Source organism: Semicossyphus pulcher, unplaced genomic scaffold (assembly GCF_022749685.1).
Source record: "Semicossyphus pulcher isolate SPU_LCO1_2020_fin unplaced genomic scaffold, fSemPul1.0.p SCAF_4, whole genome shotgun sequence".
Taxonomy (NCBI): domain Eukaryota; kingdom Metazoa; phylum Chordata; class Actinopteri; order Labriformes; family Labridae; genus Semicossyphus; species Semicossyphus pulcher.
In genome coordinates this window covers 18,953,381-18,969,368 of record NW_027211715.1, presented here as the reverse complement: position 1 = coordinate 18,969,368, position 15,988 = coordinate 18,953,381, and the positions used below count along the sequence as shown (strand labels likewise).

General features: G+C 42.2%; 1 protein-coding gene across 1 annotated transcript in view; it reads right to left on the bottom strand.

Moving 5' to 3' along the window:
• arhgef18b (rho/rac guanine nucleotide exchange factor (GEF) 18b) overlaps nt 1–7,766 on the bottom strand; it is a 34,165-nt gene extending 26,399 nt beyond the window's left edge. Inside the window, exons 1-7 of the mRNA XM_069679953.1 lie at nt 7,191–7,766; nt 6,670–6,850; nt 6,429–6,555; nt 6,266–6,320; nt 5,272–5,346; nt 4,953–5,061; nt 3,608–3,773 (exon numbers count right to left, since the gene is read on the bottom strand). Of these exons, the coding sequence (XP_069536054.1) occupies nt 3,608–3,773; nt 4,953–5,061; nt 5,272–5,346; nt 6,266–6,320; nt 6,429–6,555; nt 6,670–6,850; nt 7,191–7,360 (883 nt within the window). The 5' untranslated portion in view covers nt 7,361–7,766. The remainder of the gene's footprint in view (nt 1–3,607; nt 3,774–4,952; nt 5,062–5,271; nt 5,347–6,265; nt 6,321–6,428; nt 6,556–6,669; nt 6,851–7,190) is intronic.
• Between the last annotated feature and the right edge of the window lie 8,222 nt (nt 7,767–15,988).

Genomic DNA, 15,988 nt, shown 5'->3' with positions numbered 1-15,988 from the left:
TAGCACCATGTGACCCAGTCAGAGAGAAATCTCGGAACAGGCAGAGAGGAGTAAGAGCAAAGAAGCAAAATTATGACACTTCAGAAAAACACAATTTAACACGTCGAGGATTAGGATGTTATATAATACTGAACCAGTTTACTAACCGAGCCAACTATAACGGTCCTGTGAGCACAACAAATACAAGAGACCGTTATACACTGAGACTCACTCAGAAAGTCACTACCTAACATTTGTGTAACGTTACTTTTTGTTACTATTCTTTTAATTTCCCATCATATTAGTGCTAATATATGTGCAGGCCGGTACATTTGAACAGCTGACTTCTTGTAAATAACAGAAGCTGTCTCCTGAAGCTAACGTTAGCTAGCATCCACCTGTTGAGCTCCATAGTTTGCAAGTTAAAACTAGCAAGGTATAGGCTACCATTATTAAGTGAAACTAAAGAGTAGCTATAACACATGTAGACAGGAAGACAAACGCCGCTGATGTGGTTGTCTTTTCCTTGATAATCACTGTCGCCTTTACTGAATTAAAGCCTACTGCTATCCCAACTAACACTGTGTTTCAAATAGCAGCGGCTGTAGGCAGGCTAACAAGCTAACGAGCTAACGTTAAGTGGCCAATACTTAGCTAGATATACGATAAGAGTGACTAGGATGAGATTTGGACTCGTTAGGAACAAACTATACATGGAGAAAACTTGAGAAGTTGGTTCCATTGTTGACATTGTGACTCAAACACAACATAACTCAAAGCCTTCAGAAAGAAAATGCAAGAAGCCGTTGGTAGGCTATGATTAGCATTTAGCTGCTAAGCTAGCGGTCAGGATGCCCGAACAGTCCATTGAACGAAACAACAGAGTTATCCACCTGATCCCGCTTCAGACCAGAGCTGGCGCTTACCGTTCCAACAAAACCCGAGTTATCTGATTCAGCTGCATCCAAAAGGTAATGTAGTCTGCCCATAAGTTAGATAAATAAGTTCGTCCATTGGGATCAATAGCAACAAGTATCCCACATTCTTGGTTTTGTCCAGTTTTGTGTCCTGCTCTCGCGGGGAACAATCTCTGGCATACAAACGACGCATTCCACAGGCTGACTCTCTGAATCCCCACAGGGCTTGGTTCAAATTAAAGGGACACTCACTTGTTTTTTCATGCCTCTGTGTGTTTCAACACCACAGCAAGTGTCAAAATGCATGAATACTTAACTTTTTCACGCTTAACGGCCATGCTTGATGAATGGGGAGAAATAGATGTGTTAATGGTTTCTGGTTAATGTCTTAGGAGAGTAGTGCCGTCTAAATCTCACTGCATGTGTGGTGCCCTGTGCTGTGTGAAATATGCCAGAACAACTTTGTTTAATAAGCACACTTCTAAAAAACAATCATACATTATATCCACTGCTGCCAGACGCAGGATTTATAAATGTTCTGGACATTTATAATGGCCTTTGTCACCCACAGAACAGTAGGAGCAAGGGAACTTCTTAGATGGACTAACTGTGCCTCTGCTTGCACTGGGAAAGTCCAGATAAAAGACAATGAAATTGCTCTAATATTGAGAGCAGTTCTGTTTCCTTGTTCTTGTTTGAAACTTTATTTGGTGATGTGAAATACTGCAAAAACAGACCACATGTCTTAGGAGAAATTGGTCTCTATATTTCTGTCAACAGATGTGTGGCATAGGTCAATGCAGCTCATTAGACATCAGTTTGTTCCTCATTTGTATAATAAGGAAATACCCCATGGAAGTGAAAAGGTATCACTTTTGAAATGACTTGTTAAATGACTTGTTTGTATGCAGATTCATCCCGACACACTTCAATTTCAATTTTAATATATAAGCATTTTATTCTGACTTTTTACAGTTGCATTTAATACAACTTTATGCTTACACTCTCTAAATTGTGCTATATTGTGCTTTTTCATCCACCTATCTAACAGCTTCAGCTAGATTTTTTAAGCCAATTTGACAGTGTTCTGTGTTTTAGCTTTAAATCATTAATGCATCTGTAATAAATGGTAAGTATTGAAACACCCACCATGCAGATCTCTGCATAATGAGTACTTTTATTTAAGTAAACTCTTAAGATAATATATGTGCATCTTTTAACCTTTACTTAAAGTTTGCCGATTTTCAACCTCAGTCCTATCATGCTATGATGGGAAGCTGATGCCATTATGGTAGGAAAAAAATGCGCTCTGTGCCTATGGATGATGCTATCCACTTCTCCAGTGGGCCCTGGAAAACCTCCGCCAGATGGCGCATTTTACGTAGTCTGGCCAGGGAGCTTGCTAAACTACGCTTCCTCAATCTAGGACACCCGCCTCCACTGTCATGTCATGTAGACAGCAGACCTTAAAATTTTTTTGGCGACCCACTGGTATATTCTCGTAGTATTTTGGATTCTGTACCGCTCTGAGTCATTGCCTGAAGCAATCAATGTCCATGACAAAGGTAGTATTTCACTCCAGCGTCTCTCGCAGGGGCGCAATGCAAGCTGGGTGTTGTAGGAATGTAGAATGGCGTAACCACAAGCTGTTTGTACAACTTTCTCCACAGCTATTGCGTCTATTTAAAATATTGCGATTACAGAGAACACCAGCTTTGACTGTCAATGGCTTTTTAAGGGGCGAATTGCTCCTTTGAGTAACATTTTAATTACCTTAACTTGTAATGGAGTATTTTAAATTTTGCAACTTGGTGCAGAGTTTTCCTCTGTACTCTTCTCACAAACAGTTTTGCACGTCTTTCATTGGGTAATATCAGCTGACCAGCTGGCTGCATATGAGTGTTAGAAAAGCAGCAGAAAAAAGGAGCAGCAGGGTGTTGACATGTCTTGTACAGATCCACTGCAAAGCGTTTAGTTGCCTCCAAAAACTGGGCTTATTCTTCCAACACACAGAGCACACATGAAATGTGAAGAATATATTTCAGGCCAGTGAAACAGTGGTAAGACATGCTGTAGATTCACATAAACAAATGTTGGAAGATGGTGCTGATGCACCAGATAACACATCTTAGCAAGTGAGCATAGTTGTGCAAATGTAAGACCAAAAGTAATGGTACAGTGTGAAAAAAGTGTGGAGACCACCTCAGTGTGTTTTAGCTTGAAATGCTTCAGAAGTTTAAATGTTGTTCAAAGTGGAGCTGAAAGGGAACCTCGTCTTCATATTAGCAGAATGATGTAAAAGAACCTTCAAAATGAGGAACAGCATTTACTGTAACTGTCACTTTTCAACTTATTACATGGATGTGAAGACAAAGTGAAAACTTCCTATTTTATGTCCTATAACCTGCTACATAACAAAGATTCCAACAAGTGTATTAAAAAATCATAAGGTCAGAAGTAGTCACCTAAAAAGTTTCTCAGGAATAATTCATGAATGTGTAATGTTTATTGCAGATTCTGGTTGGGTGTCTGACTTTTTTGTTTGCCTGTGTGCTTGAGTGCTGACTTGAGTGGTTGAGTGAGCATGCGTGCAGTAGCATGAGCATGAGCAGACGCAAGTTTTTGTGTGTGAGCAAAACACCTGTACACGTGTGTATGAGGTTGAGAACAAGCGTGGGTGCATGTACACCTGTGGCTGTGGTGTTACTCACTCATGCACTGCAGGCCATGCTTTTTCTGCAGGGTCTTGCTGCACAGTGAGCAGGTGGCACAGCTGGAAAAAGAGCCTGGAACCAAATAATGGCTGTTCCTGCTGCACACTTTCTCTTTGGTCTCCTTCCCTTTTTCTTTCGACTGCTCTTTTTCTCGGTTCTTACCCTGCAGAGAAGCAAGAGAAGCAAACACAGAACTGGTTTGGTATGCAAATGTGTGTGTTCTCTTTCACTGTGGCATATAATGCATGCCTGGGTATGATATGGAATAACCATGCCACAAGTATAATATATAACAGGCTCAATTTAGTTTAGTGACTCATGTGCAGGAACATTTTATTAGCTCTTTAAACAGTTTGTTATGCTTATGAGCTCCAAATGCTATTCACACAGTGGCTATTTTCCTTTAACATCACGCTCAGGTTGGGAAGCTCAAAGGTTGTTTTATGGATGTATTTGAGGTTGTGTGTCGCATAAATGTAGGGATTCCAACATAACGTTAGCATTTTAACGCTTCCTGATCAATCAGCAACTGACAAGACAATAAACTCAAGGGACATCGGGCAACATTTCAAGTATAGTCAACATATTACATTACCAATTGGCTGTCGACAAGAGCTAACGTTAGCATTCAACTTTTTCCTAGCTGACATTACTGTTTGACAGTGTTAGATGACACAACAGGAAAGGCTTGAATCTCTTCCTAACTAGCTAACTGCAATGTTAGCTAGGATTTAGCTAACTGCTAACGTCAGTGGTTGTAATTATCAAATATGCTGTACCTTGAAATATGTGCGCTAGCCATTATACCTTCCATTGCTAATGTTTGAAGCAACATTTTTGATAACTCACTCGGTTTCTTCAGCAGTCACTTGCTAACATTAGCATTCAACCAATTCCTAGCTAACATTACTGCTAGCTAGTTAACCTAACATAGCTAGGAATTTGACACCTTTCCTGTCATATCATATCTTTACTGTAAATTAAGCTAGGAAGTGGAAACGTTGCAGAAGCTACTGTTAAATGGTAGCTAAAGGGCTATTATTTCTTTTAACTTCAAATACAGCCCTAAGTCCTTCCAGAATTTAAATTTTATCGTCTTTAAAGTTGCTAATGTTAATGTGAAATAATAATGGTTTGTCAGACTCACTACGTTTTAACAATTAATTAACCTAGAACACAGCAGTATGACATTATAAAAACCTTTGAGCCTCCCACCCTGAGAGTGACGTCAGAGGAAAAGTGCCGCCCTGTGACTATGGTGAATTACAGTTGATGCAGCATGGTATATTTATTTCATAGAAAGTTCAAAGTAGCATTCTGCGCCATTTGTCTGTAAACTTACCTTATCTTTATTGAAAGAGCCAGTCACCCTGTTCCTTAGTGAGCTGAGAGTCCTCTTCACCTTAGTGCCTTTCTCCACCTTCTCTGTACGATCCTCCTCTCCCTCATTCCTGGTCAAAGAAACAGCAAAAGAATATTTTTACACTTATTTACCACTTGTGGTTTTAATCATTTTATAGATGGCCACTTAAATATTTCATGGAAGTAGGCAAGGCACTCTACTGTCCGTAATCATGTAGAATTTTTAATTATCATCCTAAACTTCAATAAAAGTGAAAATGTAAGCAGCTCCTGTGAACAGTAATAAGGACAGTACTTACTCATTAGAGAGAAACTCATACCAGGTGACATTTCCTGAATCTTTGGGGCCTGATCTGTTGTTCCCCTGCTTCGCTCTGGGGAGGAACAATCAGATGATTTCAGTGTGCAGAAAAAATACCCACATTAAATACTAGGGACTTTTATCCAAGTGAACAGTGTTAAGAAAAATAAGTGCTATTTGAGAGTTAAACATAGTTTAATCAAAAGATTTGTTTCACTTTTTGTTGGGTTTCATGTCAGGTGAGTAAACCTAAAAGATTTTGTGAAATTAAATAAATCTCTACTAGTGTGTCGGTGCACATGCAAACACACGTGCCGAAACCATGCGTGCACGCCCATGTAAACACACCCAAACAGTGAGGTGCCCCCCCCTCAGTCACATATCAGGCTCTGCTGTTGCTCCAAAGACTGAGAGGCGTTTCAGCAGTGGTGGGAGCGAGCAGACGTCCCTCTCCTGTTTACTTACCCATGGTACAGCTTTAGCTCCTGCAGAACTTTCTGTACCATCAGCCTAAGACAAACAAGACACCAAGGCTGAGTGGGGGGTGCGAGGGGAGAGGAGAGGAGAGGGCAAGACTGCTGGGAGCTGGGTGTCAGGCGGCAATTTAGAGACGCATCCTCCCTTGTCTGCTGCGTCCACACAATCGCCAGAGCACACATATAATATACACACACATACATACACACTAAGGGGCCATCTAAGGAGCTGGGACTGTGGGAGGAGGAGGTTGCAGACATATGACATGGAGCAGAAATGTCCGGAAAGCCCCCCCTGTTACGTGGGAGTTAGAAGGCTGTACCAGACTATTACGATTTACAGCTACAGAACATCATGTGAACTATTGTACTGAACCAAGCTGCAGGTAGCATCAACAGAACACAACATTTGCATCCTGTGAAGCAAACCAGACGAGTATATTTTCTTCCAAGCATCATTAAACCTGAGTAATAAGGGGGCTTGTAACCTCATAACTGACGACGTTGTAAACTTACATGTGGCTCTGTCCTTCTGTAGAATGTAGGTTTTCCTCAGGGTCGAACTCCTCCGCTACAGAAGAGACCAACAAAACAATCAAATATGATAAAAACAGCTGCCTGCTGCGTGTAAAACACATAAGAGTTCATATGCTCTACAAGCACAAACTCTCAGCCCCACCTCCTGCTGCCCTCGCGGCTCGTTTGGAGGTCTGGACAACACGAGAAATGTGTGCAGCACGGGAACATTCATCTGTGGCGAGGATGTCTGAGCGTGAGTACAGATGTCTGCCAGGCCCACCACTGGCCTGAAGGAGTGAGGAGAAACACAAATGTGCATCATGTGTATTTATATTGATGCATATTTCAAGGCTTTTGAGATGGACTATAATATCTGTACTATGTCATTGTTGCTTTGTTACCATGCTCCTGACCCTGGCTCTCGGACAGGGGCTCCTCATCGGGGGACCATCCGTCTCATCTCCAGGACATTCTGAGCAGCTGTAGGGCTCATGCTGGGTGGACCGGAAGAGACTTTTCTGGCTCTCCTCATCATCCTCTCGCTCTCCATCGCTGTCCATATTCATGGTGTCCAGACTCAGCCTGTCGGCAAACACCCACACACACAGCAGGGTGTTAACCAGGCAGTGACATGTCAATAACTCAAACTAAACTGTTGACCAAGACCACCCAATGACCTCTATTTATTTTTTTGTTGCTTTTCCGGTTCTGTATTTTGGTGCACTGTTCATGTTCTCACCCCAAATTAGTGTTGACTGTATAATTTAAGCAGCTGTGAAAAACCAACTAAACCACAGGAAACACTCAGCACACTGTTTTTGAGGGTGACGATAAGCCATGTTATGAGATGCTGAAGCGAAAAGTAGAACTTCAATTGTCAGCTAGAAACATGAAATAATTAGGTGTGACTGATCCTTCTTACCTCCTCCCCAGGTTAATTGGGGACACAGGGACACCCCAGCTGTGCCTCCGAGACGTCGACATAGATCGGACCAGAATGGGAAAGCTGTCCAGGTCTAGCTCTCCTTCTAAATCCATGCTGGATTGCTCCTTAATGTCCTCCTCTTGTGTTATTCCTTGTTCTGTTTCCATTGATCCCAACAGTCCATTCAGATTAATTGTCAAACTAAGCCCTACTGCAGGGTCTGAGGAGTTTGCGCTGTCAATGATACAACCTGGCAATAATGTAGGAGTGAGCTGAGTGACCACAAAGTTGTGATGAGGGTCCTCTGCAGGGTGTGTATAGCAGGGTGGAGATGGTGCATCACCCTGAGCAGCCTGAGAGGTCAAAGGAGTCTGTACAGTTTGGTTGATAGCAGGACTGTCTGTGTTCAGAGACACCTGTTGGCCAACGGTTGGGGTTTTGTGCTCTGGGACTGTGGTTATTGTGGATGCAGTAGACTGTGAAGCTGGTATCCCTCCCTCCAGGTCTTTAAAGTACTCGGAGTCTTTGAGTGAAGAGCTGAGGCCCAGCAGATCCTCCACACTGGTGCTCACCTCCGCAAAGGGGCAGTCGTAGTCACTGACTACTGAACATGCATCCTGCAACTCAGCAAGGAGCCAAGAGAGAAACATTTTAAAAGAGAGATGAGAAAGAGCATTAACAAGATATTCTGAACATTAGCTACAATATTAATTTCAAGTAGAGAGTCTACAGACACGCTAACAGCTCTGTAGGGATAACCAGCTATCAGCTAATTTGTAAACTGGTTTGTTTTGTTCACCTGCCGTAGTATGGTAGCAAGCAACACGTTCACTACTGTTTACAAATTCTCTTAGCTCTTTTAGGCTTAAAACCAACAACTGACAACTCTCAGCAGCCACCACAAACTGCTTCCTTTATGTGAGAAACACAGTGGTTAGCAAGCTAATTAGCCAGCTAATGAATTAGCCAGGGGCAAAGACAGTATCGCTGCGTTCCAGCATTTCTCTGACCTGCTATGGAACACCATTCAACATCGGAGTTCAAACTGAAAACAAAAATTCAAACTACATGTGAACTCTGCCCCGACTTCACCATCGGAAGTTGGACATTTCTACTGGGAAGTTCTCCAGTTCCCAGTTGTCTGGAATGCAGCATTAGTATATAACTTTGATAATATAGCATCTGCTAACCCCGTGCTACTTTCCAGCTCCCCACTCTCATCCAGTATGGTCTCCTCTGGCTCCAAAAAATAAAACAAAAAACAAGATGGCGGCCATGATGCCTGACTCAAGACCTCAAAACGGCTTCTTTTAGACAGTCTTTGTTGAGGCTGTAGTTTTTTAAGCTTTACGCTAACATGCTAATCTTTAGCAGGTGTAACGGTTATATTTGACATCTTATTTAAGAAAGTTAGCATGCTAATTTTTGCTAGTTAAATTTTGGAGAGAGTTAAATTAGATGTGATGGCACCAGATGAAAAGTATATAGTATTTAAGTTATTACAATTCATAGTCTGGGAATTTGACGACAATACATCATAAAGGTTGGGATGGATTTTTCAATGCCCTTGTAGCACTAAATCTAAATATATATAATCCATATCTAGATCTATGCTGCTAGGACAAATGAAAAAACATAAACTCATATAAATCAAGAGTTGAGATCTTTACCTGGTCGTCATTGGTGCTGCCAAAGAAGACGTCCTCAGGGATAGATTCGGGGGATAGTGAGGAGGAAGATCCTGTCGTACTGGGAGGCTGGACACTGAGCTGGGCACTGGGAGAACCACAGGGCTGACTACATGGCTTGCACTCTGACGCTAGGAGATAATGGATATGATGTTTGTTAGTCACAAAGATGTGGAGTACACTTTACGTCTATCTTTTAACTTTACCATAAGGAGAAAAAGACCACAGAGTAATGCAAGCGTAGCAGATTTTAACAGCTGCTCAACACCTGTGTAATCATTCTGAGCGATTACATGTTTGATGGAAAAAACGCTGCAGACAACCCGTGCTCCAGCCTCTCACCAAAGCTCCTTTACATTTCCATTGCCTAAACAGATTCCTGGATGCACATGATGCCACAAACCACTGCTGCAAACTGCCTGGTGAGCCAGCTTTAGTCTCCATGTCAGCGGTGGAGAGCTGGAGATTATTCCATCACTGAGCTTTCAGCGGCCTGAGAAGCTGCCTTCCTGTGCTAAATAACACAATGTACTATAGCAAGTACATGCTGCGTGAAATCTACAGGAAAGAGGCAAATGTGCATACTTTAGGTACAAAGAGTGTAACTGTAACATTTTATACATATACACACAAAACAAACGTATCAGTTTCTCATTGCAGCTGATAAGTCTGTTCTGAGTATGGTATGTTCGCTGTTAGGATTTCAGCCACATCATGCCCATCTGTGGAGGGGAGCGCCACAGCTACGACAGGTTACATAAGACTCATTTCATAAGGGACGCCTCCTGTGAACCCGAGCCTTACTCTAAGCCTGCCTGGCTCCACAAGGGCTGACTCCATTCTCCTTGAATAGAGTTTCACTGTTTCTGTTTCCCTGTGAAGGTAAAAGTTCTGTTTGTCACGATCAACGTTAGCAGGTGTTCTTCTGCCACACAGTCTATATATGTCAGGTTATAATTGTGATTTTTGGAGCAGAAGTGATTCAGTTATAAAACTTGAAAAAAAAATAGAGCCATTGAAATCTGCCGCTAAAGAAATCAAATCAAGCTAGTGTAAATAACCTTGTTATGCTAGCTCATGCTAGCTCTCAAGGAGCTTAAACGCAACATTGACATATAAAATGGCTCCCATATATGTGACATCCAACAGAACTAGAGCAACTTTAGCATTTATCTGCGGTCAAAATGTAATGTACAATATACAAATGTAAGTTCAGTGTTACCTCTCATTTTAACTCGGGTCGCTACCACTGCTGGAAACAAGGTTTGCTAGCTAAAATACGCAAAACATGCTACATAGAAGGTTTACTCTATGTAGCATTTTAGCATTACCATTTCACACAGTGGCTTTATGCTTAGTATGTATAAAAATATAAATAAAAGCAGCTTTAAATATGGAAAAAATGTGACTTTAAAATGTGTTGGTTTACTACAGCAGAGGTCTGAAACATGACTTGAATTCGGAGGCGTTCATTCTATCTCATAGCTTTTTGTGCCGATAATTTTGATAAAATATGGTGTTGTTTTAGGTTTCTGTGTGCGTTGTCTGCATCCTTGTTACTTTATTGTATACATGTAGGAGGCCTCAGGCTGTGCGGTGGGATAAACCACAGCCGGGCCGCACTCTGAGTCCTGCACTGTGTCCTGCCATAAAGCAGCAGCATCCACTTGCCGCCTCGCTGCAGCCGGAGATGCTCTCACATAAACACACAGACACACACACTGTACATCTATTTTCTATATTAATAAATCACTGTAATGGCAGTGTCCCTGCTGGAGGGAGAATTTGTTTGCCTCCGAATCCCGCTCGTGTAAAGTGTAAACTCAGACGCTCGGTGCGGACACTGCAGCGGCTGCTCGATGCTTTCTTGTGGTGCCGCTGTAGCCTTTTATGGTTGGCCTTTCATATCTGCTAATGCATCACGCAAGGATGAAACATCAGTGTGTGTGTGTGTGCATGCTCAGGTGTCTGTGTGTGTCTCCATAATGGTTTTGGCACTGTCATAGTGAGCTATTTTCCACACAGTTTGCCTCCACAGAACAAAGGGAGGTCTGCTACTAAACTAATGACAATTATCTACTAATAAATCACATAATTACATTAACACCTCTCTTAAATCTCTGAAAATGATTACTCCACATGTTGACTCAGTAAAATACTTTATGCACTTTACATACATGTGTTTATCCGGCTAATTCCACTAGTCTAACTTCTGTCTATGTGGCAAGGGAGGGATCCCTCTTCTGCTGCTCTTCCTGAGGTTTTTCCCATTTTTTCCCCGTTCAAATGAATTTTCCTTTCAAATTTGAGGGTGTAAGAGCAGAGGGTGTCATGTGTTGCTCTTGGTTTGACAAATGCACCACAACAAATAGACTTTTATACTGAATTTATGTGACTATTAGTGTAAAAAGTAAAGCTTTGTTTGTGATGATTGAGACATTAATAAATGCCCTGTTGGTTCAGGATCCATCCATCCATTATGTATACCACTTATCCTGTTCAGGATCACGGGGGGCCTGGAGCCAATCCCAGCGGGGGACGGGGAACACTGATATCCTGTCAATCACAGTGGTGCAGGATTTTCTGATTTGATTCCTTTAAATTATTCAACAAAAAATGGAAGAAGAACAAAAAATCTGACACATATTGTGTAAAAGTATACATACATACATTGTATGTAACAAGAACGTGAAAGGAATGTAAGTGACGTTTGTGCTCAGTGTTTTGTCGGGCTTTGTGAAAGACAGGAAACAAGCACACGTGTTCACCACGAAGCCCGCTGTACTGTACACACATCTGCAAAGCGACATGACAATCACAAGAGGAACTCGTGCATCATAAGTTATGGTCAGTTGATTATTTACAAAGGACATGATGACTGATGACAATGCATGCACATTTAGGAAATGCTTTAAACAGAGACAATAGTTTAACCTTTCAACTAAGTATAGTTAAGATCATTCTGCACTCATGCACACACACACACACACACAGCGACCACAGATGACAAGATAAAACTTTTGAAATATGTTATTCAAAACTATATAGTTCCCACTTCTTTGAATAAAAGTGTTTGGATTAAGGTCACTGTGACCGTTCAGTACCTGACTGCTGTGCGCCTGTGTTTGCCTGTGTGTATGACAGATGTTGTGTTCAGGTGAAAAGAGAACGTACAGAGGCCGTTAGATCAGCGGTCGAAACGCACATCAAAACAACTGTCATCTCACAGATCCGCTTTGATCACAAATTCATCTCTTTCAAAGCGCCGAGCTACACAGACACTTCGGAAAGCAAAATGGAGGCATCCTTCAAAGCTTCTTTATGTCAAAATACAAAAAAAAAAGGGCGTTTTCCTTTGAAGATAACGGCATGAGGGCAGAGAGCATGAAGTTAACCAAGTTCAGCGTGTTATCATGAGTTGGTTTGTCTGAAGTGTGTATAAAACCCCCTTTTATAGTCTTTTCTCAGCGATTTTTTAAATGAATTTTCTAATCACACTAATGCTACAGCAAACGTCATTTAGAGCAACAGGTTACAGTGGCAGCTCTGTAGTCAGCATCACCACACAATATAAAGTTATATAAGGAACATTTCCTTTTTAAAGTGACATTTATGCATCTCTCACATCACTGAACCAGAGTTAGAATGACTCACTGAGCTTTTCAGTGATCTGAGATAAATGGCATCACCACAAACCCCAATCAGTTCTACAACATCCAACAAATCCACCTGAGGTCACATCCAGTCCACGACCTCTACCGGACTACAGCCCCCTCCTCTCTTTTTCCAGTTCTACTCACTCAGTCGTCCCTCTGCGACATCAAGGAAACCACCTAAAGTTCCTACCTTACCTCTCTTAAAGGACCATCTCTTCATCCACAGTTTGGAGAAGGAGGGCCAGGAGTGGTTCAGAGGAGATTCAGCCATACCGGCGGCGCAGTGGGGAGGCCAGCTGAGACTGGAGCTCACTCGCACTGGAGCTCTGGCACCCAGGGAGAGGAAGAGGAGGGACGGAGGGAGGGGAGACGAGAGAGAGAGAGAGGGAGAGGCAAGGCAAGGGAAGAGGGAGCTGCTGTTGGGATTACCTCGAGAGTAGAGAAAGAGCAAGGAAGCTAAAAAGGAAAGAAGTTGACGGTGAAGAGAGAAGGAGGAGTGGAGGATGATGTGTTTTATGTCAGGTTTTAGATGTCTAACAGTCTCAGGGGCCGAGTACTTTAGGTAAATTTTTATTTACAATATAGCAGTGGTACTTTTACCCCAGTAAAGGTTTTGAGTAGTTTTCCATCCACTTGCTGATTGTATGACAAAACAGCAAGGAGGAGGCCAGACACGGCGGAAGGGGGCAGCACAGGTGTGAACAGAGGAGGTGGTAACTGGAGGTAGTGTGTGCTTCAACTGTGAAATATCCAAATCAACACCACAAACCAAAAGTTAAATGCCTCAAAAGAGCAAGTTAAACGATCCAGGCACAGTTGAAACATGCCATTGTTTTGAGGAAACAGAGCAGAGACAGAAAAAGAGAAGGAAGTATATGCAACGAAAGCAGAGGACAATGATACATGCAGTTTTCTTATTCTGAGTCACAGGGGCACAAGTCCCCACATCCTCTGCCAAGAAGCAAAGCAAGTGCAGTCTTTAAAAAGGGCACGAAACTGCAGAGAAAGATCACGATAAATGAGAGAGCGTCTCCCTGCCTGCTTCAGCTACTAGACACAGAGGCTGACAGTGGTTGCAACCATCGTGCTTCTTAATTTGCAGAAGTGTAACTACAGATGACCGTCAAGTTCAGCTCACTGCACATCAAGCGGAAAAGTCTCCTGACTTTCCCACAGACAGAGCAGGCAGAGCACTGGCTCGAATAATGCAAGGAGAGATGTATTAAAGCAGAAAATATCTCACATTTCAAACATGGAGTGTGAAGATCACTAACTCAGATCTCAGAACAGCAACATTAACTGTACTCACATTTGAAGGCAGGTACCAGGAGGCAACATGTAAATCCAGAGAGAGGAGAAAAGCTGCTTTAAAGTCCTTCAGGTCTGACTGTGTGAATGTTTCGTCCTCACACTGACTGCAGAGAGGTGGCTGCAGGATCTCAACCCTGCTTCCTCTTTTTTCTCATCTGAGCAGCTGAGAAAGACTTGCGGCTGAAAGGCCCACACACACACAGTGTCACACATCTGTGCTGCTTTCAAACACCATGCTGTGGCTGCACACACACTTGACGGTAGCAGAGCAGCACCTTAGCGCAAGTGCGATCAAAACATTTCAATGTGTTAAGTCCGTAGAAAGGGAAAGTGTGTTACATGATGTTATCTATTTGTTTTTCTCTGTCTGATGTCTCGGCTCGTGTTCTGCAGCTTTTACTCTTCGACAAACGTGTGGGGAGGAACTTGCTGCATGTACTGTGGTTTCTGTCTGAGTATAACTGCATCACATTCACACCTTAATGTTCACTCTACCTCTGCCTGTCACTTTATATTTAGATCTATGTGTGAATGATTAAATAATTAGGCCTGGTGTTTCCCCATGGAAGTTTATTCACAAGCAGTGTGCTCACGATAAACAAAGAACTATTTTCCAAGGTAGGGGAGTGTCATTAAAAAGTTGCTGTCTAAGCAATAAAAAGTGAGTTACAAAAAAAAAGTTGCTGTCTTTACGTTGGGGCCCAAAGTGATCCTGCAATATATTTTGCAGTCTGATCAAAGTCACCAGTTTAAGTTTCATGTGTTACTTTTCTTCTTTTTGCACAGTTTAAAGCTGAAACTGTTTGTGAGGTGTGTGCAGGACAAGAACATGGATCCCTGATACAGTTGACAAAGTTATCTGAAACAAAAGAAAACCTAAAGCTGTGTGCTAATCATTGGAGGAAGGCCATCATAAGAGTAAGAACACTTTATTTAAAGTATCACCAGCAAACTCTGTACATCCATCCATAATGCCTCTTATCCTGTTCAGGGTCACGGGGGTGCAGCCTGTCAATCCCAGGGCTGACACGTAGAGACAGACAAGCTTTCACGCTCTCACCTAAAGGCAATTTTAGAGTCACCAATGATCCTAACGAGCATGTCTTTGGACTGTGGCAGGAAGTCGCAGTACCTGGAGGGAACCCACACATGCACGGGGAGAACATGCAAACTCCACACAGAAAGGCCCACTACGTCCAACCTGGATTCGAACCAGGAAACCTCTAAGGGTGAGGCAACAGCACTATCCACTGTACCATCGTGCAGCCCCAAACATTACTTAAAGAAGGGGTATTATGCTGTTTCACATTTTAAGACACATATATAATGTTACAATGTTGGATGTTCAGACTAAACGTGGGTGAAGTTTCAAATCTGTAGGTAAAAGTATGTTCTTCAGGCTTCTCAGCTCAGTCTGCAGGCTGCTGTGAACGCCAGGTTTCACACAGTTTTTTCTACACTGCCTCGTGACGTCACAAAGTGCAGCCTCAGCGGGCTTCAGAGAGCTGGCCAATCATAAGAAAGTGGGCTCATAGGGGCGGGGTTTCTTAAAGGGACAGAGCTGACTGAGTCGTTTGAGGCAGAAGCTGTACGAGGGCCTGCACAGAGCACCAGTGTGAGAGTTTTTTTAACTGTAAATTATGCTAAGCTAATCCACAGGTATCACAGAGTGAAATATGAAGCTTCAAATTAGCTTAAACTCCCCGCCCCGCTTTAAATTATCAAAAGGCAACATTCTCAATATGGAGGCCAAGTGGTCACCATCATTGTTAGATGTTTATATATATAACATCATTTGAATTGGTAGCAGCAGATTAGTGATGCAGCTCGTAAAGGCAGAAATATTAAACACTTTATACACTTTTTGCTAATATATGTTAAGTTCTTCATACAGTTCTATAAGACATTGTGCTTGTGCTCTTTATAGCACAATCACAGCTGTCAAACAAAGGTTGTATGAAGAAGCATGATTTGGGAATATTTAAGTAGAAAAACATCAACATTTTAATTTAATGAAGTTTTTTTCAATAACTGGTCACAAAAAGATCAAAGGGGACTCCTACATCTACATTATAGATAAGATAAGATATAAGATTTTCCACCTGCTTCCGTCCAAAGTTAAGACACGTGAGAAGACACA